Source organism: Gallus gallus, chromosome 5 (assembly GCF_016699485.2).
Source record: "Gallus gallus isolate bGalGal1 chromosome 5, bGalGal1.mat.broiler.GRCg7b, whole genome shotgun sequence".
Classification (NCBI taxonomy): Eukaryota; Metazoa; Chordata; class Aves; order Galliformes; family Phasianidae; genus Gallus; species Gallus gallus.
In genome coordinates this window covers 25,695,955-25,719,631 of record NC_052536.1, presented here as the reverse complement: position 1 = coordinate 25,719,631, position 23,677 = coordinate 25,695,955, and the positions used below count along the sequence as shown (strand labels likewise).

The following is a 23,677-nucleotide window of genomic DNA, read 5'->3' as shown; positions in this document are numbered from 1 at the left end:
GGCATTCCCCACGCGCACGCACACGTACCGCGGCGCTCCCAGCCGGCGCCGGGCGGAGCGGCGTTGCGGAGCGCCGAGCTGCCCTGCCACCTGCCGGCACGGTCCGCGAACCGCCGCGCAGCTCTAACGGCCGCTCCGTTAGCCCGGGCCGCTGCGGGGCTGCGCTCTGCTAACCCGGCGGAGACCCTGGCAGTGCGAAGGGAGGTCAGGAGAGCGTCGGGTCTGAATTCACCTTCCAGCCCAGGCCTGCTACGCTGCGCGGCACACGCAACCGACCTGCACGTGCCCCGTGAGCACGAGCTGCTTATTTACGTTCAGTAGACGCGGCACGACGCCGACATTCAGGCCTACGTGAGGGTAAGGCCAGCTTTACGAACCAGCAGCACGCGTGGGTAATTGCTCCTTAACACCCGGGGCTAACAGGAGGCTCCGGAGATACGTCTCCCATGCAAAATCCATCGCCACAAATTATCCGAGTCCGCCAGAGATTGCTCTCACGGAGGCACCGTACGGTGAGTCCCTCCTATGGAAGTTTGCTCGTGATCAGAAACGCACCCACGTACAAACGCGGCGCCATTTTCCACGCCCTCCTGAGCAGCGCCTTGCGGGCACGGCGCCGTTCCTCTCCCCCTTCGGCAGCCGCTGAGCGGCAGAGGGCCGGCACCGCCGTTCAGCTCCGAGCACAACAGAGGAGCGGAGAGCGCGCAAACTGAGCGTGCCGGTTACGCCGGGAGCGAACGTGGCAAAAGGGAACGCGGCGTGGCAGTGCAGCCCTTTGTTCGGGGGAACCGCCGCCAAGCCGCGCTGCCCGCACTCCCGTGAGGCGCGGCGTTCGCCCCGCAATCCCCGCCGGAAGCCGCGCGCCGGGAGGGGCGGGGCTGTGTGGCGGCCATGGCGGCGTGCGGCGCGGAGGAGCGGCAGCGGACGGGACGGCTCTCGGCGCTTTCGGTGTACCGCCGTGCGGCGGGGCCCGGGCGGCTGGAGCGACGCCGCCGCGGGACGCCGCTGCCCGCGGGCGGTAAGCGGACCAAAGCGCGGCTGAGGCGCGGCGCGGCGGGAGGAGGCGGCCCGGAACGGGCTGCGCCGCCGCAGGGCGCCGCTGTCTCCGACCGCGTGGAGAGGGCCGGGAGCTCCGAAGCCAAGCAGGGAGACCTTAAGACGAACCCGAGCGGCCCGCCGGCCAAGGCTCCGGCCGGAAACCTCGAAACCAAGTCGCCTGGAGGCCCTTTGACAACCTCGGTCGGCCCGCGGGCCAAGGCTCCTGCCGGAAGCCCCGAAGCGAAGCCACCCGGAGACCCCGCAACGAGCCCAGGCGGCGGAGGCGTGCCGGGGCTGCTGCGGCGGCTGGGGCGGCTGGAGGACAGCCGGCGGCGCGCGGCAGAGCTGTTCCGGTGGCTGGTGGCGCCGGCCGCTCCGGAGGAGTTCGCGAGGCAGCACTGGGAGCGGGCGCCACTGCTCGTGCAACGGGGTGACCCCGGCTACTACGCGGGGCTGTTCTCCACGGCTGACTTTGACGCCATTCTGCGCAGCGGTGACGTGCACTTCGGGACCCACCTGGACGTGACCAGCTATGCTGAGGGGGTGCGAGAGACGCACAACCCCGTGGGCCGGGCGCTGCCTGCCGTCGTCTGGGACTTCTACCAGAACGGGTGCTCCCTGCGGCTCCTCAGCCCCCAGGCCTTCTCCACCACTGTCTGGCACTTCCTCTCCATCCTGCAGGAGCACTTCGGGAGCATGGCCGGGGCCAACACCTACCTCACGCCGCCAGGCACGCAGGGCTTCGCCCCTCACTACGACGACATCGAGGCCTTCGTCCTGCAGCTGGAGGGCAAGAAGCACTGGCACGTTTACGGCCCCCGGACGAGCTCCGAGGCACTGCCCCAGTTCTCCAGCGCAAACCTCACGCAGGCGGAGCTCGGTGAGCCCCTGCTGGAAGTGGTGCTGGAGGCTGGAGACCTGCTATACTTTCCCCGGGGCTTTATCCACCAGGCCGACTGTCTGCCAGATGCGCACTCGCTCCACATTACGGTGTCCTCCTACCAGAGGAACTCCTGGGGAGACTTCTTGGAGAAGCTCCTCCCGGCTGCCCTGCAGATGGCTCTGGAGGAGGACCTTGAGTACCGGCAAGGGCTTCCCATGGACTGCCTGGGATACATGGGGGTTGCCAACTCAGATGCAGTCGATGCTCGCCGAACGGCATTTGTGGAGAAGGTGCAGCACTTGATAAAGAAACTTGTTGACTACGCACCCATTGACGCTGCCATGGATCAGAGGGCTAAGTCGTTTCTTCACGACTGTCTCCCCCCAGTGCTTACACAAAGTGAGAAACAGCTGAGCGTGTATGGCTTTCCAGCCCGGTGGCAAGATGGAGGGCCCCGCAATGTCGATATACAAATAACAAAAGACACAGAAGTACGTCTTCTCCATCATGGCGTTGTTAGATTGTGCAATGAAGAAGCAGGCGTGATGCTATATTACACAACAGAAAACTCAAGAGTGTATCATAAGGAAGAGCCCAAGTACCTTGAGATAGATCCCGAGTATACAGACAGTATTGAATTTCTCCTGTCCTCCTATCCGAACCACGTCAGTGTGGATACCCTGCCATGCGATGCCTTGGAGGACAAGATTTCTCTAGCCACACTCCTGTTTGAGAAGGGCATTCTGACTACTAAGAAGCCACTGGTGCAAGTGTAACTCTTATTTTTGAACAAAATAAAAATACATTTGTTTAGAAAAAAAAACCTGTCTCTTGTTTTCACATTACAGCTGCTAGGTGTGAATGAGCAGTCTGATCTCAGCATCTGACCTGGAGGCAGAAGGGCTTTGACCTGAGTAGAGATATGACGTGTTTTGATTAAAATAAGCATCTGCTTTAAGAGCAGCTCTGCTTGCGGCTTGATAATAAATTGGGACAAGCTGTTGACTCTCCTGAGGGTGGAGAGGCCTTGCAAAGAGATATTGACAAATTAGAGGGCTGGGCAATCACCAGACACATTAACGAGCAAGTGCTGAATTCTGCACCTCAGATGGGGCAACCCTGTACATACAGACTGGGGAACAAGAGGCTGGAGAACAGCCATGTGTAAAGGGATCTAGATGTTCTGGCTGATGGCAAGTTGAACATGAGTCAGCAGCATGCTCTGGCAGCTAAAAGGGCCAACTGTACCTTGGTGTACACCAAGCCCAGCACTGCAAGCCACGTAAGGAGAGGGATTGTCTTGCTCTGCTCTCTTCTGGCACGGCCTCACCTTGACCTCTGTGTACAGGTTTGGGCACCACAATATAGGCTGTAAAACTGTTAGAGAATGTCCAAAGGAAGGGTACACAGATGGTGAAGAGTCTAGAGGGGAAGATGTGAGGAGTGGCTGATGTCCCAAGTTCAGCCCAGAGCAGAGAGGGCTGAGGGGAGGCCTTGTGGTGGCCCTGTAGGTCCACACAAGCGGAGCAGATGGGCAGCACTGATCTCTGCTCTCTGGTGACAGGGACAGGACCTGAGGGAGTGACATGGATCTGTGTCAGGGAGAGTCAGGTTGGGTGTTAGGAAAAAGTTCTTCACCAGAGGGTGGTTGGGCCCTGGCACAGGCTTCCCAGAGCAATGGTCAGCACTAGGCCTGCCAGAATTCAAGAAATGTCTGGACAGTGCTCTCAGAAATGTGGTTTGAACTTCGCATGGTCCTGTGTGGAGCCAGGAGATGGAATCCATGCTCCCTGTGGGTCCCTTCCAACTCAAAGCGTTCTACAATTCCACTGTACAGACAAGGCCATGCAGGCAGCGTACTCGCCAGCACTGAATGGGAGCTACTCATAGGCTTCTCTAGTTAAGAACAGCTGACCGAGTGAGTCCTGCAGCTAGAGGGCCTGGAGGCCATGCTGTATGTGCAATGTGGCGCAGGTCTGATTGTGGTCAGGTTAGTTATACTGTCGATCACTGATTTCTTGATGTACAGTGGTCTTCTGGTTATGATAACCACACTGACTTCCACTGAGAAAAATAATGAGATGCCTAAATCACAGAATCACAGAATTGTAGAGGCTGGAAGGGACCTCTAGAGATCATCTAGTCCAAGCCCCCTGCAAAGCAGGCTCCCTAGACCAGGTTGCACAGGTAGGCATCCAGGCAGGTCTTGAATATCTCCAGAGGAGACTCCACAGTTTCCCTGGGCAGCCCTTTCCAGTGCTATCACCCTTACCGTGAAGAAGTTCTTACATACATTTGTGCAGAACTTCCTATGCTTCAGTTTGTGGCCATTTCCCCTTGTCCTATCGCCACACACCGCTGAAAAGTCTGGCCTCATCCCTTTGCCTCCCACACCTTAGATATTTGCAGACATGTTACTGAGGACTTCAGACCTAGTGACAAACTGAATTCTGTCTTGCAACAGTGAAGTGGCTGTGCCATTTAACACTTCCCTGAGCTGTTCCATGAATTTCTTTTGCTAGACACATGCCCCCAAGTGCAGGGTATCTGATTGATGTACTCCTATATTTGAGTCTTCCACATGAGCTAGGAAATGGCTGCATATGACCTGACTTCATAGGTTGTTTCTCATACTTCTCTACTAAACCCCTGTTCACAGATGTGCCACTACAATACCAGTAACATCCAAAGGAGGGCGACCGCAGCTGTGCTTTCCTCTGAGTCCGTTGCTCCAAGGATAAAAACTAGTAAGCCTGAAGGCAGATTGCTATCAGGAACCTTGTGCCTTGTGTTTGGACTTGCCATTTGGAAACAGTGCCTGTGGCAGTTGACCTGACAGGATTTGCAGGTACTGCCTGTTTGGCAGTGAGACACCAGGCCCTGAGCAGAGCTGCCAGCCTTTGGAGATGCTCCCACAGTGCCAAAGGACCAGCTGTCATGAGCTTGCCCTGCTGCAGTCACTGGCAGACCTGCAGCTATGGCTCCAAGTAGCCTCAGTGTCTATCAGCACTCGGGTGTCCCTCACTTGCCTTAACTCTGCTTGCATGTAGGATGGTATGGACAAGGACCATCTCAATGGGGACCACAGATCTCCCCACTGTGGAGCACTAGGATTCACCAAGCAGCTAGAATTTCCCTGCCCCATCAGGCAGTAGGGTAGACTGTCACCCCTGCTGCCCACCCTGAAAACACTGAGGGATCTGGGGAAGTGTTTAATCAGGCCACATTACGGTTAATAGCAGGAAAAGTTCAGCATTCCATAAGGCAAGGCAAGGCTTGCTTGGACTGTATCCCTGGGATATATCCAACAGATGCCTGCTATATGTGCCTGTTCTTCCAGAAGCACTAGTGTCTTCCAGAAGCACTAGTGCTGGAGTGCAGCAATACAGGACCAAAGAGCAGGGATGTGTATTGAGGTACCTGGAGCAAACACAACAGAAGACCTGGCAGATGCCATCACCCCTATATATTCTGTGCAACTCCTCAGCATATCTCAATATCCCCACCAATTACCTTCCACTGCAGTCCAGCTAAAAAGCTGTGCTGACATTTGGCTCAAGTTGTATTCAGTTCAGCATTAGTTGACTGAGTCTTGAAGGTAGCCTTTGAAGTACTGGGGAAACCACTCTTCTTAACAGGCTCTAGAGGTACTAGTCCATTTGCAACTCCTCCTCCTCACTGCACAAGCAAGTTGTTTTCTGCAAAGAGAATGATTTTGTTAAACAAACAAACAAAGCCTTAGAACCTCAAAGAAAGAAAATCCCTAGTGCTGAATCTCCTTTCTCACCATTGTACTAAGCAGTAAAGGGTCCATTTTGAACCAAATGACCTTCTGCAGTAGGGGACAAGGCCACTCAAAGTTCACTCAGGACCAGGAGGATGCTTGCAAGAGGTTTAGGCTTTGTTCTACACCGAGCATGCCCAGGTGTGAAGGACCTAAGCTAGCAGATGCCTTTTCATTTATGGAATTAGTGTTGTTCACGCCTGTACTAATTTAAACCCAATAACATGGCTTCACATACAGCTGCCACTAGAATTGCTTTTACATTTCCTGTGATTTCCCTGATGTTTTTCAATCAGTCATTGAGAAAAGGAATAGTACTTGAATTGATCTTAATTGCACAGATCATATGCAATATGCTGTTATCTCCTCAGTGGTTTGTGAAGTTCGGATAAATGTCTGCGCTTTCCACTGAACTATGGTCTTCTCATCTATATACCATCTTCAGCTCTTTGGTACAGAGATTTCACCATGTATACAGTGAATGCCTCATCTCAAAAGGGAACATCTCCAACTGCTAAACTGCAGAAAGTATACCATGTGGGATGTTAGAAGAAATGTGCTCAGTTAAGAGCTTTCAGGCTGTTGGGAATAAGGTCTTCCCTCTGGAAAAGTTGTGTCTTCTGTACCTCGGGTTCACCTGCCCTCTGGAAGAATATGCTCTGCCCGGTAATTTCCACTTCTGGCTCCAGTGTGCTCTGACCATCCAAGAAACTGCTGCTTTCTATAATCTCCTCCCAAAAGATTGCTATCTTCTGCTTGGTGTTTGGATTGGAAAATCTTTCTTATGTAAGAGAACAGAACTGGCAAAAGAGAATTAGTAGCAAATGAAACTCCCTTCCCTACCCAGCGTATTTTGTAATTGATTCTCTTGACAGACTCAGCCAACGCCCTCACGCTAACAATGCACTCTCTCATACCAGATGCCATCATCTGGTGAGAGGTGCAAGATTGTCCCACGCCTACAGTTGACTGAAGGCAACTATGCTATGTTAGGATTGTGTCTTGGCGGTGGGCTTGCCCTGGGCAACAGTTCATGGGGGGAGTGGGCAGAAGCAAGCTGCCAATATGCTCCCAGCCCATGGTGTCCATTGTCTGCAGGTCTGTAGGCAGCAAAACCGAAATCTGTCTTGAAGGGAGCCTGCTGCTTGGCCAAGTTTGGGAGATGGCAGGCAGAGCCTGTGGGAGAAACTGGGTCCAGTCCTGCAATGAGCAATAACCAGCAGGCCTGGTTTGAGGATCACCGCCACAGCATATTTGCACACCGTAAATCAACTGCCAGCGCTGGGCAGACCTGACAGCCTTTGGAAATGCTCATATGGTGTCAGAGCACGGACTGCACTGAGCACACCCTACTACAGACACCAACAGGGCTGCAGCCACAGCTCCAGGCAACCTTGAAAACCTCGCAGCCAGAATGGGCCCACGCAGTCCCTGCCCAGGATACTCCTCCCTGTGTGTGGGAAGCAGCACTTGTACAAAAGGCTCCAGCCTGCGTGCAAACAGTGTGAAGTGACCTGGGGCCACAGGGCAGATGACTGCCTTCACCGTGTGCCGACAGGGCTCCCGCTGCTGGCAGCGGTGGCTCTCCTGGCCCGGCTTTGCTCCGCAGCCCCTGCAGCACCACAGCCCCCTGCAGATCCCTGGGGTGCCCACAGCTCGTGGCCTCGCTTCCACAGCAACTGCCATCCGCTTCTCGCCGGCCACCCGCAGCCTCTTCGATGAGCCGCTGGGCATCACAGTGCACGGCCTCAGCCCCCGGCAGCAGGTCACCCTGCGGGCATCCTTGCAGGATGAGGCGGGAGAGCTCTTTGAGGCCTGCGCCCGGTACCAGGCGGCGGAGGACGGGGAGCTGGACCTGGCCCGCTGCCCCGCGCTTCCGGGAGGCAGCTTCAGCGGCCTGGAGCCCATGGGGCTGCTGTGGGCGCTGCAGCCCCGCAAGGCCTTCTGGCGGCTGGTGAAGAAAGACGTGCAGACCCCCTTCCGCCTGCAGCTGGAGGTGCTGGAGGGCCACGGGGACGGCCCCGGGCGGCTCCTGGCCCAGGCCCAGCACGAGCGGGCGTTCCTGCGGGACGGGGTGCGCAGGGTGCCGGTGCGAGAGGGGAGGATCCGGGCGATGCTTTTCCTGCCCCCCGGTGAGTACTAGCTGTAGCCATCCTGTTTTTTCTAAAAGTATTTGTTTGTCAGGGCAAGCTGTTTCATGACCTACATAAAGAGGAGCCCATGAACGCTCCATCCCTCTTTTCCTCCCTACCATCCCACTGACCCATCTGACCATCGTTTACATTCACCCAGCCACATGAATGCTAGAACAAGGTTACAAAAACAGGCAAAGGAATCATTCTTTCCAAGAGCCTGAGGGTACAAATGTGGAGGAACACACAACAAGCAGTGAGTGTGCCAGTAGGCCTCTGGAGCCGAGAGGCTGAGATGAATTGCTGTGGAGAGAGTCTATGTGCCAGTCCCGCCTTGTTGCTCAGAGCTGGCTCCACATGAAAAATCAGGGAGACCTCCTCCTGGAGGGCTTGGAGTATGCTCCCTCTTCCCATGGCACAGTAGCCACTATATGGTGATCACAGTTCACTGTGTTCACTTTGTTGGGACCCATGACCTGTTGACAACTTCATTATGTGAAAGGTGGAAGATGAGGGACTCAAGAACTTTTATGGAGAAGAAATCTTTCCAGCAGAAAAAGACAAACATTGAATAGCTTTAGCAAAGGATTTTCTTTTGGAGGTGTATGACTTGCTCAAGTCACCACCAGGTTTCAATACGGGCTGGGCTGCTAAACAGAGACCTCCTTGCCAGAGTCCAGGGTGTGGATTGCTGACTTCTCATCCTCAGCATCCCCCTTGGCAGTGAGGCCAGGGCTCCTTCCCCTGCCTGCTGACCAGGAGATGAAGAAAGCGACTAGCATACATCTCATTTCCAAACCTTCCTGCTTCCCTTCACTTGCACAGCTTACAGTAAGCTGGCTCGTTTTCTCAGTGTCCCCAGATGCGCTCCTTTAAACAGCATGTGTTTTAAAGTTATAAACCTTTGCCACAGTCCCTGTCTCTTTGAAATGTTTCCTAGGCATAGAATAGGATTTTATTTTCATCCTGCAGCCATTTAGGAGCTGAATACCACTTAGCAAACAACCTAAAGCCATACAAAAGTGGAGAGTCCCAATGGCTTTTGCTATAGCGCTGTCCCACCTCCCTTGAGCATCCCCACAGACTTACCCAGTATTAGGACCTTTGCATGTTCCGTGTAAGCCCACAGTGTTGTGCTACACTCAGCTGAGCCACGGGGCACAGGCAACTGCAGTCCTGCTCTCTGCGGTACACAGCCACTGCTTTGAATGCTCACAGTCTATGTAAAGCCAGTAGATGTGCTGTCACCTGCATGCAAACAGCAGAGAAAGAACAATGGGAGAGGTCTTTTTAGCAGCCAACACTGAACTGCTGAGAGACTTGTCACGTCCTTTCCCCAAAAACACAGTCTTCTGCAGTTCCTGTTGTGTACCTGGTTATATGTGTTCTAAATTAGAGAAACATTAAAAGGACTAATTTCATGTGGTACTGCTCTTGTCTGCTGCAGGACAAGCCCCCTTTCCAGGAGTCATCAACATAGATGGACTTGGAGGAGGCCTCTGTGAGCAAAGAGCCAGCCTGCTGGCCAATCATGGCTTTGCCACACTGGCCCTGGCTTATTACCAATATGAGGATCTGATCCAGAAGCCGACCAAACTCCATCTGGAATATTTTGAAGAGGCAGTGAACTACATGCTGCAGCACACACAGGTAGTTATGCTCCCTGCCCTCTGGGATCCAGAGAATGCTTCTTCTCTGGAGTGCCTATCCCTTCACCAGAGTTATCTCCGGGGGAAGCTGCTGGATGCTTGCCCAACCCCATGGCTGGCATCTGCAGGGTGTCTGAGCTCTAGAGAAGAGGAAGGACTAAACAGATATGCACTGGAAAGGTGCTGGAAAGAGAGAAAGCACGCTCAAAAGAGACAGCTGAGACATAACAAGGTGGAAAGGTTTGAGGAGAGCCTTCATGAATCACCACCCTTCTTCCCTTCTCCTTCGGGGCAGGTGTTTAGCACTTGTCCAGCAGAAAAAGTAATCATTGTCATTCCCTCCTTTGTACTGTTTTGTAATCTCTCAACATTACACAACATCCTCATCCAGTAATTAGCTGTTGTGTTTTTCAGCTCAGTACTGACGGGGTTTTCCTCCTATTCACCAGGTAAAGGGACCAGGAATTGGCCTGCTCGGTTATTCCAAAGGAGGTGATCTGTCTCTCGCCATGGCTGCCTTCCTGAAGAATATCACAGCAGTAGCTACCATTAATGGCCCAGTGGCCAATACAGTTTTTCCTCTGTGCTACAAAGATAAAACTATTCCCAGTTTGATTTGGGATGAAAACCGTGCCAGGGTTTATGATAACAATATCCTTGATTATTCTGACATTGCTTTTGACCCCTTTAAAGCCCCTGGCAACCAAAGCCTGATCCCAATAGAGAAAGCTGAGGCACATTTACTATTAATTGCTGGACAAGATGATCATATTATCAACAGTAAGTATTATGTCACTGAAGCCTGCAAATATTTGCAGGCTCGAGGGAAGGAAAATGTTCAGACACTCATTTATCCTGGAGCAGGGCACTGCATTGACCCTCCCTTTTCTCCTTTTTACCCAATAGGAACCCATCCAGTTCTTCACAAACGAGCTGTCCTGGGTGGAGAGCTCACAGCTTATTCTAAAGCACAGGTTCATGCTTGGCTACAGATAAGGGCTTTTTTCCACAAACATTTAAATGACAAGTGATGCGTGTACAAGAAACGCGCAACTTTGAACAAACATCTGATGAATTATTTTACATTTATCAGGTCAGCTCCCTTTCCCAGCTGTACCAATACAGCTACAGTGTCTTCAGTGACTTTGCACAACCATAACTCAGAGAACAACTGGTTTTCACTTTCTGTTTTACATTTTTACTCAAGTGTCAAGAAAAGGAATGGAGAATAGGTGATAGGAAAAATATTCAGTTATTTTTCTCATCTGTTTTCTATTTTTATATTTGACCGTGCTTTTCACAACACTGTGGCCTTCACATGCATATACTATCCACAACACATACATCAAAGCAAGACCTTTCAAATACTAATTTTGGTGCATGGATTTCACTACTGTTATAGTAAATATCATAAATGAAAATGTTTCTGAACTCCAAGATGCTGGATGTGTGCCATAATGGATGTTACAGCGAGGATGTCACGGTGTCTCTGGTTAGCCCTCTGGACGGGTTGTTTGTCTTTTGTTTCTGTCTCCCCTTCAGAAGAAAGTGCTCTGCTTCATGTATACTTCCAGCTCTAACATGTAACGCAAAAGGCCAAATTTACAGTCATTGTGATCTTCTCCCATAAAACGTGGAAACTTTTCAGCTTTGTTGTAAGAGCTGGTTGAGGTCAGACTAACGAGGGAACAGAGCTAGAGCAGCTCATACAGGAACCAAAGGCATGAAGGGACCCTCCCACCCAGTCACAAGATTCAGAATGGACCCCCTTGCTTTCTACGCTCCTTTTGATGGCCTAGCTGCAGCTAGATCCAGTCTTAGGCTCAGACTTGGTCAGTGGTTCACATCTTAACAGAGTTTCTCCCATTCACACACCTACATCTAACCAGATAATCACAAACACTTGCAGACAAATTAAAATTCATTCTCCAAACAATTAAGACTTCCCATTTACCCCAATAAAAAGAAGATCTTCCTACCAAATGTATCAATTTCAATTAAATTTACTTTACCGGTTTTTCAGGTTCTGGACTGACTTGTATTTAAAGTCAAAATGGTAATGTCAGAGTACAGCAAAGAGCCTGCAAACAATCCTCACTGACATCCCAATAGGGAGTGTTTCTTTAAGTGCTTTACCTTCTTTTAGGGTGGCACCTGGGATCCTGAGGAGCCAGGCTGCAATTCCTCCCATCTGTAGCACAAAATAAGCCATTTGAGTCATGGCACCATGACTGCCAGAAAATATGGGGACTCCAAGTGTGTAATGGCCCAAGTGCAATTTAAGATGGGTCAGAAGAAGCCTTATTAACTACAGTCACAGTAAGAAAATACTGGGGCAGCATCAGCCCGTCTGCTCCCCTCTTCTGTCAGATGTCTGCAGAGACCTCTCTTAAGTACTGTTTCAAATAAAGGAAAGAGGTGAGGAAAATCATTCTAATGTTAGCAAAGCCAGTTGTATATTCTTGGGAAAAACAAATCCTAGACAACTATGTATACATCTGAAAGGCCAAATCCCTCCATGCCTAGGAGAGATGCAGTCCTTAAGGAGCCTGTTAACAGTCACATCTGAGAAAACAGAGAGGGCTCTCTGATAGCCCTGTAGAGAGGCACGAGAGGCACACGGTATTAGCTTAGCTCACAAGCGGAGGTAGCAGTGGGTGTTGGAAATGATCACAGACTGCTAGCGTTTGCTTGGATAAAATTCGCAGCCATACCTTTCAAATCTTACGTATCAGTAATTTTACCACTGTACTCAACTGCTCTAGCTCTGTTGCCAAATTAGTCTGACCTCGACTAGAACGTCCAGATCAAACAGAGTGTGACTTTAGCAGATTCCTACTGTGTGTGTCTCCTTCCTTGGCTCACACCCACTGTACAAGCCGTATCAGTGTGGATAAAATGAGAGCAGACATTCTAGTCTGAGGTGGGAGATGAAATGCATTGGTCTTGGTGGGACTGTAATGCAGGCTGAGACCCTGGGAGGGCTGTCATCTCAATCGGTGTGATTAAAATGTGGGCTGAGATTTGAACAGCAAATCAACATCTTGGTATAAAAGTAAGTCTTAAAAGTAAATAGAAGGTACCTTTAAAATTACAGGCTGACAAAAGTCGTTTTGGTGAGGGTAATACACAAGCTGGGATACCCTGAAACTTGACCTTATGGCATGTGTGTGTGTGTGTGTGAGACTGAGTACAGATGGGCACTGGACTGTCCAAAGTGAGGGAGGTTGCCTTTAATGGGGGCCCAGCCCAATTTATATACAAAGATTACTAAAATTGGCAAGTTTGTTGGTCATTTTGTTTGTTTTGTTTTAATAATGAAACAGCTATACCTGGGATGATCCCCCTGAACAGTTTCCTTTTGAGACTTCCAAATTTGATAAAATATGGGGGGAAAAAAAAAAAACAGGAAAAAAAACCCCAAAAGCGAGGTAGCACACACTCAGTGTGATGCCTTTTTTAGTTGATACGATGATACAGCTGAACATGCACTAAATCACAAAACTCAGAGCCTAGAAGACTCCCAGGAAAAGCCAAGATAATAAAAATATAGAAGTGAACTTTCTTGATCAACCAACGAAACCATCTCAGCATCGATATATTTCTGTCACACATACTGCTGCTCCTGTACAGCTAGATGTTGTGGATGGCCTTATCGTCCACTTATTATGTTGTGGGTGACCTTTAATACCCTAAATCTTTAGGTTATTTTTCTCATCTAGCCCTCCTCATACCTTCTAGATAACCTGGATGAACAGGGGAGGAAATTGAGTCCACTGCTAGCTCTACAAATGAACCCTATTTGAATTGCCCTGTTACAGAGGAAATTGTAACTTGTCTCCTTGGTACTGGGACTTCTTGTTCCACTTCACATGCCTCTGACTTTCTGCACATTGCCTTGTCTTCTGAAGGTGTGGGTATTGCAGGATAATCCATTCCACCTCCTGTTACAACTTCCCTAAGTGTTTCACTTGGTTCTATTGCTGATTATTCTGTTTTTCTTTTAAACCCTACTGCTCCTATTCACTTGTTGAGCAAAGATTTCTCATTTAAACTAGGATGTGCCATTATTGTTACCCCAACTGAATGTTTATTGATGTTCCACCAGTGCATCAGGAAGAATTCATCTCTCTACTTCATGTCTGGAAGTATGAACCTGCATAGACACCTATCTCTCAAGAACCCTCTTTTCTTCGGGACTTCTTGGCGCAAGTATCTTCCCAGATTTGTCTTCTCACACTAACGGGGCAGGTCACATGCTAAGTGCTGAACTTCATACACAAAATAGGGAAATGCCTCTCCTGTGTGTTCCTCATCATCCTATCTCAAAGAAAGCTGAGAAAGGTATCTGACTGATAACTGATTCCCTATTGCAGCCCCCACGAATGGTGAATCTTGTGACCATCTTTTACTGAACAGCACCTTTATCCCATGGCCTGATCTCCAGAATGTACCCTTGCTCAATCCAGATCTTATCCTTTCTGTAAAGATGGCTCTTGCCTCTGAGACTCAACTGGAAAACTTGCTTCCAGCTATGCTGTCTGTGATGCATGATATACTGCAGTACATTTCCTCTATTCCTTCTGTGCAAACTGCTGAACTTGTTCTTATCTGTGCGTGTGTTATGGCACAGAGTCAATCTACAGCTATGTACACCAACTCTTGCCTTGTGTTTGGTGTTGCATATGATTTTGGTCAGCTTTGGAAACAACATGGTTTTCTTACATCAGCAGGTTCCCATATGAAGGGTAGTTGTTGTGTGGATGCTTTTACAAGCCTTTCTACTATCTTCTTTAGCTATTCTTAAATGTCAGACTGTCATGGTTTTGGCTGGAATAGAGTAAATTTTCTTTATAGTAGCTGGTACTGTGCTGTGTGTGTTTTGGATTTAGGAGGAAAATTATGTTGATAGCACACTTAAGTTTTAATTGTTGCTGAGCACTGCTTATAAGTCAAAGATATTTTGGCTTCTCGAGCTACCTTGCTAGTGTGGAGCGTGGGTGTGCACAGTTGTTTTCTTTCCCTCTATTTTTTTTTCTTTATTAAATTATCCTTATCTCAGCCCATGAGATTTCACAATTCTCTTTAACCTATGGGGGAAGGGAGTAATCAAATGGCTGTGTGGTGCTGAGCTGCCTGCCAGATTAAACCATACCAGCTTTTTCGAGAAAGGACCCAAAATAAGGACTTTCTGTTTCACAGGCTGTGTCAGAACCAGACACATTCTCTACTCCTTGAGGCAGCTGAATAATGTGATGATTATTTGATAGGTGTAGGCCAGACGCCACTATGTGGTGAGCTGTAACTGTCTGACACTGCCAGAGTCAGGACGTGCCTTTTTCAAACACTTTGTCAGCTTTTTAGGATTCCATAGTTCTTCGGAGATGAAATCTAAAACTGTCAGAGGTGGCAACTGTGACAGATACCTACATCCCATACACCTATGTCCTCCCATACACCTTGCTGCCTGTAACCATCCTGCATCATGACAGAGTTCTTGGTAGCACTTTTAAATAGTTATTTAATCTTAGACAAAACCAGAAACGTACACAAGAGACAAAGTAATAGGATCGGTCTGCTGTTGGCTTAACCCAGCAGACAGCTAAACAACACACGGCTGGTCACTCACTCTCTCCACAACAGGATGGGGGAAGAACTTGTGGGTTGAGATAAGGACAGCTTAATAAGAAAGAAATAAAAATGGGAAATACGGTGCAAAGACATGAAAAATACCACAAAAGATGTGACACACAATGTAATTGCTTACCACCCGCCAAACGATGCCCAGCTAGTCCCCGAGCAATGGCAGCTAACTTACCCAGTTTTATGGTTGAGCACAATGCCATACAGTATGAGACGTCCCTCTATCCAATCTTGGTGCCCTAGCTGTGTCCCCTCCCAGCTTCTTGTGCTGCCCCAGCCTTTTTGCTGGCAGGGCAGTGTGAGAAGCTGAAACGTTGTTGGCTCTGTGTAAGCACTACCCTGTAACAATGAAACCTTCAGTGTGTTATCAACATGTTCCTCCTAAATCCAGAACAAAGCATCAATGGAAATCACAACGCAGGCCCATGCTACATCTTACGAAGATGTCACACAAGGAGATGACCTGGCTGATCATGATGAGCTTGCCTTCAGGCTCCGGATTTTGTTGTTAACTATCTTTCTGACTCAGATTCACCTTCTCTTTCAGAACTTTCATTATCATTGAACAATGCACCTATAACTGAGAAGGACTCTTGGCTCTGCAGTGGTTGCCAGTTATACCCAGATTCCTTATGGTTGTGCCTCATTCCATTTTACCCTTCCTTGGTTATGTGTCATGCCCCATGGCTCACACTAGCAAGAGAGGATTACTGCTGCAATACAGTAGGACTGGTTTGCTCCAAACTTTTCTGTGAAGCACAGCAGTATTGCAGTACCTGATAACAGTTGCCTAGTCCATAACACAGGCCAGTATACTAAACCAACACCTGCAGCACATCTTAAACTTCAGATAGAAGTATATCCCAAACATAGCAGAAAAGTGTCCTCCAGATGGCTAAATGTTGTAATCCAGAGTATGTGCTTGTAGTGCTATAGGAGCACTCAGGGTGGGTTGAGGCTTACACTTGCAAACATACTGATGCCACTACTGCGGCCAAAAAACTTTTAGGAGGCTTGATACTTTGATGTGACATATCTTTGTTATAGATAGTAATCAACGTGCTCATTTCACAAGCCAAATGATTAAAAGCATTTGCACAGCTTTAAACATTAAGCAACATCTGTGTTATGCCTTAACCCAGCAGTGCAGAAGGAAGAATCTCTGACCTGAGAAGTGAATTGGCCAAGGTATGTTAAGAAACAGGACTGAAGCAGCCAGAAGCACTGCTGCTGACATATATGCAAAGCACAGCAAACAGGAAACACAGCCCGCCTCCTCAACAGATTCTTACAGAATGGCCTATGTGCCTTCCTCATTCACCACCTGAAGCACAGCATGAACTTGACCTGTGATTGGCTGACGTTTTAACATTAAATTGTTGCAGATCCCTAAAAAAAACAGAATCACACAAGAATCATAAAATCACGGAATGGCCCAGGTTGGAAGGGACCTCAAGGATCGTGAATCTCCAACCCCCCTGCCACAGGCAGGGCCACCAACCTCCACATTTAATATATGACCAGGCTGCCCCATCCAACCTGGCCTTGAACACCTCCAGGGACGGGGCATCCACAACCTCTCTGGGCAGCCTGTTCCAATACCTTACTGCTCTCATGGTAAAGAATCTTCCCCTGACATCCAACCTAAATCTTCCCTCCTTCAACTTAAAACCATTTTCCCCTTGTCCTGCTGTTATCTACCCTTTCAAAGATTTGACTCCCCTCCTGTTTATAGGCTCCCTTTAGGTACTGAAAGGCTGCAGTGAGGTCACCCCGCAGCCTTCTCTTCTCCAGACTGAACAAGCCCAGCTCCCTCAGCCTGTCTTCATGGGGAAGGTGCTCCTGACCTCTGATCACCTTTGTGGCCCTCCTCTGGACCGTCTCCAACAACTGTCTGTCTTTCTTGTATTGGGGGCTCCAGACCTGGACACAGTACTCCAGATGGGGCCTCACAAGGGCAGAGTAGAGAGGGACAATCACCTCCCTGTCCCTGCTGGCCACCCCTCTTCTGATGGAGCCCAGGATACCATTTGTTTTCTGAGCTGCAAGAGCACGCTGCTGGCTCATGTTAAGTTTGTCATCCATCAGGACCCCCAGGTCCTTCTCTGCAGGGCTACTCTCAAGGACTCTTCCTTCCAGTCTGTATATTTGCCTGGGATTCCTCTGGCCCAAGTGCCAAACCTTGCACTTTGCAGTGTTGAACCTCATTAGGTTCATCCAGGCCCACTTTTCAAGTCTGTTGAGGTCCCTCTAAATGGCATCCCTTCCTTCCACTGTGTCAACCATACCACTCAGCTTGGTGTCGTCAGCAAACTTGCTGAGGGTGCACTCAATTCTGTCATTGATGTCATTGATAAAGATGTTAAAGAACACCGGTCCCAAGACAGATCCCTGGGGGACACCACTCATTACCAGCCTCCACCTGGACACAGAACCATTGACCACCACCCTCTGTCTGCAGCCTTTAAGCCAATTCCTTATCCATTAGGTTGTCCACCCATCAAATCCACATCCCTCCAATTTGGAGATAAGGATGTGGTGGGGGACCATGTCAAAGGCCTTGCTCAAGTACAGGTAAATGACATTGGTTGCCTTCCTTTTGTCCACCAATGACATCATTATATCATAGAAGGCCACCAGATTGGTTAAGCATGACCTTCCCCTGGTGAAGCCGTGCTGGCTGTCTTGGATCCTCATGTGATCAAGCATGTCGTCCGAGAGGATCTGTTCCATGATCTTTCCAGGTAAAGAGGTGAGACTCACTGGCCTATAGTTCCCTGGATCTTCCTTGCCCCCTTTCTTATAAATGGGAGTGATGTGACCCTTCCTCCAGTCATCCGGGACACCACCTGACAGCCACAACTTTTCAAATATGATGCAGTGTGGCTCAGCACTGGGATGCATGCTATCTGGCCCATAGACTTGTATGCATTCAGTCTCATGAGGCAGTCTCGGACTTGCTCTGTCCTTATAGTGTGGGGGGATTTACATGGGATATCTGTCTATCCTCAGGTAAAGGAAGCTTTCCTAGTGCCTTCCTTCGGCCCGTGCCACGCTCTGTAGCTGGCACACCGGGTTTACACAAGGCACGCCAACGAGAAGTCGCTCCAGTCCGAGGGGAGGGGAGGAGCACACACACAATGGGTGGATCCCATCCCAAACCGCCCCTTCCAACGCCTCTGCAGGGAGGCGGAGGCAGGCAGCAGGGCAGCACGACCCGCTGGAGGAGCCTTCAACATGAAGCGCCGGGAGCCGGGCATCTGAGGCCTGCACTCTGTGCCAAGTCTTTGAGAGACTTTAAAGCCACAAGGGGCGGAGCGCGGCAGTAAAATTATAAGTATTTAATATTAATATATTCGCATTGAACACCCAACATTCCTCCCCGGCAGTTCCGAATCTCCGCGACGAGTTCCACACCGCTCCTCTCGGCGCGGACCCTCCCTCCGCTCCCGGTGCGGGCCGCACTCCGGAGCTCAGCTCAGCTCAGCCCCGCCCGCCTCGGCGCACTCCCAAGGAGGCGGACGCGCCGCGGGGCCGTAGGGCAAATGAGCGCCCTCACCGCGTGCCGAGCGGGCTCCCGCTGCTGGCAGCGGTGGCTCTCCCGGGTCGGCTCCGCTCCGCAGCACCGCAGCCCCCTGCGAGTCCCCGGGGCGTCCCCGGCTCGCGGCCTCTCCTCTATGGCCGCCACCATCCGCTTCTCGCCGGCCACCCGCAGCCTCTTCGATGAGCCGCTGGGCATCACAGTGCACGGCCTCAGCCCCCGGCAGCAGGTCACCCTGCGGGCGTCCTTGCGGGACGAGGCGGGAGAGCTCTTCGAGGCCCGCGCCCGGTACCAGGCGGCGGAGGACGGGGAGCTGGACCTGGCCCGCTGCCCCGCGCTTCCGGGAGGCAGCTTCAGCGGCCTGGAGCCCATGGGGCTGCTGTGGGCGCTGCAGCCCCGCAAGGCCTTCTGGCGGCTGGTGAAGAAGGACGTGCAGACCCCCTTCCGCCTGCAGCTGGAGGTGCTGGAGGGCCACGGGGACGGCCCCGGGCGGCTCCTGGCCCAGGCCCAGCACGAGCGGGCGTTCCTGCGGGACGGGGTGCGCAGGGTGCCGGTGCGAGAGGGGCGGATCCGGGCGACGCTCTTCCTGCCCCCCGGTGAGTACCGGCACGGCCCCGTCCGTACTCCGCGGTGCCGCCTCCTCTGGCGGTGCCCGCCCCGAGAGGCCCCTCGGCGCGGTGACCGGCGCAGCACGGAGTTAGGACTGGCCAGCCAGCTCAGCCCCGTCGGCGCAACCAACTTTCATCTGCTTGCCAGGCTCCTCCTCGTGTACCTTAGCTACGAGGTTGCTCTCCTTAAGTCCTGACTGTGTTGGCTCCTTTCCCGGCCTTTCTCCAGATCCCCAACTCGGTCATTTCAGAGTTGCTCCAGCCCAAGCTTCTTTTTGCAGCCAAATTTGCCCTGTTTCTCCCCATCTGCGAGCAGAAAGACAAGCAGAGCGTTATGCACATTTGCCGTTACGGCATTTTTGTCAGAGCTTTGACTGCCGTACAAATCCTGTGTTGTCCTCCCAGCAGCTGCCCAGGCTTATGCCAGTGCTCTGTAGGAAGCCTCTTCCCATTTCTCATCTTCATCTGGTGCTCATTTACAGCTGTCACCGCCACCACCACATTTGCACCTTTAATTCTCCCTGTGACCCAGAGGCTCACCAGGCATGTCTCTGGTTTTGTGCTGGAACCCCATGTGGTCAAGGAGCATCTCTACGTAGTATATGCCTCGCTTTCCCCTCCCCTGCCTTTTTCCCTGCCTGTCCCTGGTATCTCCTCCGTTGTAACACTGCAATCATACATGTCCTAGCCAGCACCTTCTTTTGTACTCCCCGTGGCTGGTGGTGAGTTTCCAGTTGTTGCCCAAGTTCTGCACGCTCATGTGTGGAAGCAGAAATGGAAGTCTTCCTTGTGTCTTCCTCCTTTCCATACTCTTCATCAGTTTCCTGCAGTCCCTCTCAGCCTCCCTCATGAGAGCGACAAGGCTGGTTGCGAATATTTTCTTCCCTTAGTGCCAGAGTAAATGGGCTATAGTGCATTTACACTGAAACTAAGAAGGTGGAACCATGGCAGATGGGATTTTGGGGTCAGTTTTTTGAGAAATGCAGTGGGGAAAAGCCTCCTGGGTATTTTTGGAGCAGAGTTTGTTATGTTTGCAGTGAGTTCACGTGATACAGACAGCTAGCTGTGACTGTCATCCCTTCCTGCCCGCCATGTTTCCTGATGTCCACTAAAACATTGGCAAGGCAACTGTTTGTACCTTTGTTTAATGTTTAATCTTGAAGCAATGCGGCCATTTATTGAAACGTGGCACAGAATTTGAGATGCTTAGTACCATTCTGTGCTTTTCTGTGTGTGTGTGTTTTGTTTTGTTTGTTTGTTTTTGAAAGCACATTCCCAGGTCTGTGAATTTGGGGTATAAATGAGAAATGATGGGTCAAGGTGTCCCATTTTGTGGTCTCTTTCAGGAAATGGTCCCTTTCCGGGAGTTATTGACTTGTATGGCACTGGAGGAGGACTCCCTGAATACAGGGCATGCCTGCTGTCCAACTATGGCTTTGCTGTGCTGGCACTGGCTTTCTATGGTTATGAAGATCTCCCCAAAGAGATGAAGGAGTTCAACCTGGAATATTTTGAAGAAGCTGTTAACTATATGTTACAACACAACCAGGTTGGTTTAGACATTGACACAGCCTCACTACAGGGAATTGTCATTAGTCAGCTCCTATCAGCCTGCAGGTGCGGCAAAGCTGTTGTATTTAGAATAGCAGCTCTGTTCAAGTCAACTGTAAATAATTCCTTTCATATCCTTAACTCCCATTACAGTGGTTCTCTGGCAGATAATTCCCATTCTTCCTTTTGTACTGGCCAGGTGACACAGTGACATGGAGTCACATACTAGTTATTTCTGCTTCGCTCAACCCGGTATCCTAACAAGGGAACCAGTTGCCTTGAGGCACATCAGGCTTCCAGTGGGGCTTTTAAGTTTACATTCCATAGAACGTCCTTGAGCACTAAATGTCTTTTTTAACCTTGGAGCACATGATATGCTTCTGTGATCTAGGGCTCAAGGAAGTCTATAAATACACATTTGCTGCCGTGTATTGTAGTAAGCTGCTACAGTCACTCCAAATGTTGGTATGCGGTGCATGTGGTTTTCGGTAGCTGAACTCAGCAGTCAGGGTTACTAAGCTGGCACCTTCTGGAAGAGAGCCCTGCTTAGCTCTGCATCTTCTTCCAAATAGCTGCACATGACAATAGCTAGAATTCCACACGGCAATGTCTGGCCTCTCTGGAGACCTCAAAATAAACACCTTCCTCAGCAAGATGAGTAAAGGCCTTGGTGGCCTTTCCGTTGCAATAACCCTAACTGCTTTTGCCACCACTATGCCTCAAATCTTGCACTTTTTTTCTTTTTCTTCTCTCCCTGGAGAACAGTACTGTAGACTCTTGTTAACGCCTTCACTGATGCCTCTCCCGTGCCACATTTTTAACACTGGGCAAAATTTTAGTCATGTTTTCAGATTTCCCCCTTTCTGTGCTTCAGACTCAGTGGGTGTGGAGCTTGTCGTGCTGGTGATAAGGCACAAAAAATATCAGTGCTTTCTCAGAGCCTTTTTAGCCCTGAGGGTCTTTGAATGTTGGAGCTATTGTGACATTGGCACCCTGAATTTCAGCACCCTGTAAGATCATTTAGCTTTCCTATTATAGTTTGTCTGTGTAAAAGAAAAGTTAACCTGTACAAGGCCTTGTAGTTTTGTTAGGATGCTGCTGCAGTCTCAGCAGGGCTTCTGGTCATAAACCAAGCACAGAACAGTGCTGCAGAGTCCCTTGTACGCAGGACCTTAGATGCCTATACCTGGAGTGCAGATCAGGACAGGCTGTGCTAACATGGCAGCCCTTTCAAGAAATGGTTTGTATTTTTCATTGATTATGATTTCTGTTTCTCTACCCTGCAGGTTAAAGGTCCTGGAATTGGGTTGCTTGGCTTCTCCAAGGGGGGTGACTTATGCATTTCAATGGCCTCCTTCCTGAAGGGCATCACGGCCACCGCTGTGATCAATGGCTCGGTGGCAAACGTGGGTGCAGTGCTCCGCTATAAGGATGTCACCATTCCACCCCTCGGTGCCAATGTAAAACGTATCAAGGTCAACAAGTCTGGGATTGGTGATATCATTGATGTACTTAACAGTCCATTAGAAGGGCCTGACCGCCAAAGCTTTATCCCTCTGGAGAAAGCCGAGTGTCGCTTCTTGTTCATTGTTGGCCAGGATGATCACAACTGGAAAAGCGAATTCTTTGCAGCTGAGGGGAGCAAACGTTTGCAAGCTCATGGGAAGGAAAAGCCTGAGATAATCTGTTATCCTGGGGCAGGGCATTATATTGAACCTCCTTTTTTCCCCATGTGTGCTGCCTCAATGCACCTGCTGGTTGGCATGCCTGTGATGTGGGGTGGGGAGCCCAAGGCACACTGTGAGGCACAGACAGATGCCTGGAAGCAGATCCGCGCCTTCTTTCACAGACACCTCAAGGGTGAGCCTTCCAGGACAGCCAATAAGCTGTGATGTGATTTGGGTTACTGTGCAGAGGAAGATGCTAGTGTTTCACACTTGTTTTGTTAAATGGCTCTGAATGAGAGCAAAGAACATCAGAGAATAAACAGTCGCTTTTCCCTGAGCAGATGGTGGGTGAGAGCTGCATCCTTTCCACATCTTCCTCCAACACAGTGATATCTTGGCCTCCCAATTTGTGTAGTATGGGAGATGTGGAAACATGATGATGGCAAGGCTGGGTCTGTTTTGAAAGCGAGTTTAAGTGGAAGGTAAATCAGCTGAGAGGTGGGATGAAAATATATTTAACTCGTACGTCTTCCTCAGAGGAAGCATGTTGGATGCCACTGTCCTTACTGGAGACAGTGCACTTTTGTTTGTTGTTGTTTGGAAGTAGCTGTTCTCTCTACCTACATCCAGTAATCTTATCTCATGTCACTGAATTGTATGTCTGCCTTAATTGTCCATTTTGAGATCTAGCATTTAGCAAGTCTCCCACGGAGTGATGACAACAGCCCATAGCCTGAAACTGCATTCTGGGCATACACAACAGAACTGAAAAAACAGGCTTCCCTTCTGGCTTTCTCAGAGGAGTGGGCAGCAGCAGGGTTCTGTTCTGAGCAGTTTCTGCAGGAGATGCTGAGCAGTTTCTGTCTCCTGAGCACGCACTTGAAAGAGAAAGCACTGAATGTTGCTAGGGAAGTGCTGGCGACTCTTCACGGTCAGCTGAAAACCCCTTCGGTGCCTTACAAAGGGTGCAGGCTGAGCGCACGCAGCTAGCTGGCTATATGCAGCGTTCGACTTGCGCGTAAATCCCACAGGTTATTAATGCACCTTGCACTCTCCGCGCTTTTCTAATTCATTAAAGTGAAACGTTAACTCGAGCAGAGGTTGATTTGTGCACGCTGGACGGGACGCGGCGGGAGGGAAGGGCTCCGCGAGCCGCTCCACCGCCCACCGCACCCGGGGTC

At 50.3% G+C, this 23,677-nt stretch overlaps 3 protein-coding genes and 1 non-coding gene across 11 annotated transcripts in view; 3 read left to right on the top strand and 1 right to left on the bottom strand.

Annotated features, from left to right (window-relative positions):
• Positions 1-23,677, bottom strand: part of NUMB (NUMB, endocytic adaptor protein) — a 130,358-nt gene that overhangs the window by 99,067 nt on the left and 7,614 nt on the right. For 3 of the 7 annotated variants that reach the window (XM_046941389.1, XM_040700610.2, XM_046941392.1), the window contains exons 2-3: positions 8,927-9,085; positions 5,435-5,619 (exon numbers count right to left, since the gene is read on the bottom strand). The gene's annotated coding sequence lies outside the window, so the exon portion shown is untranslated. Of the gene's footprint in view, positions 1-377; positions 828-5,434; positions 5,620-8,926; positions 9,086-19,442; positions 19,585-23,677 lie in introns of those variants that run through there. The other 4 variants (XM_040700596.2, XM_046941393.1, XM_040700598.2 and 1 more) reach the window with 2 other exon arrangements.
• Positions 869-2,744, top strand: RIOX1 (ribosomal oxygenase 1). The gene is given in 1 exon segment (NM_001031196.1): positions 869-2,744. A coding segment is annotated over 1 exon segment (1,806 nt). The 5' UTR covers positions 869-891; the 3' UTR covers positions 2,698-2,744.
• On the top strand, positions 1,861-1,969 carry MIR6587 (microRNA 6587). The gene has a single exon (NR_105456.2). It is a non-coding gene; the product is annotated as a microRNA 6587 (primary transcript).
• On the top strand, positions 5,615-23,590 carry LOC428872 (acyl-coenzyme A thioesterase 1). Of its 2 annotated transcripts, none has more exons than XM_004941668.5 (3): positions 5,615-7,837; positions 9,285-9,487; positions 9,936-12,580. In XM_004941668.5, the coding sequence occupies exons 1-3, from the start codon at positions 7,237-7,239 to the stop codon at positions 10,515-10,517; spliced, it is 1,386 nt and encodes a 461-aa protein (XP_004941725.1). In that variant the 5' UTR covers positions 5,615-7,236; the 3' UTR covers positions 10,518-12,580. The 2 variants fall into 2 exon arrangements, with proteins under 2 accessions (XP_004941725.1, XP_003641440.1); XM_003641392.6 differs by lacking the exons at positions 5,615-7,837; positions 9,285-9,487; positions 9,936-12,580 and adding exons at positions 18,621-19,266; positions 20,625-20,827; positions 22,116-23,590.

What these genes read in the sequence shown, in the direction of transcription:
- LOC428872 (XM_003641392.6), top strand. Translation starts at nt 18,675, where the DNA reads ATGAGCGCCCTCACCGCGTGCCGAGCGGGCTCCCGCTGCTGGCAGCGG. An exon ending in GACGCTCTTCCTGCCCCCCG is followed by an intron (nt 19,267 to 20,624) that starts GTGAGTACCGGC and finishes GGTCTCTTTCAG; the next exon opens with GAAATGGTCCCTTTCCGGGA. An exon ending in ATATGTTACAACACAACCAG is followed by an intron (nt 20,828 to 22,115) that starts GTTGGTTTAGAC and finishes TCTACCCTGCAG; the next exon opens with GTTAAAGGTCCTGGAATTGG.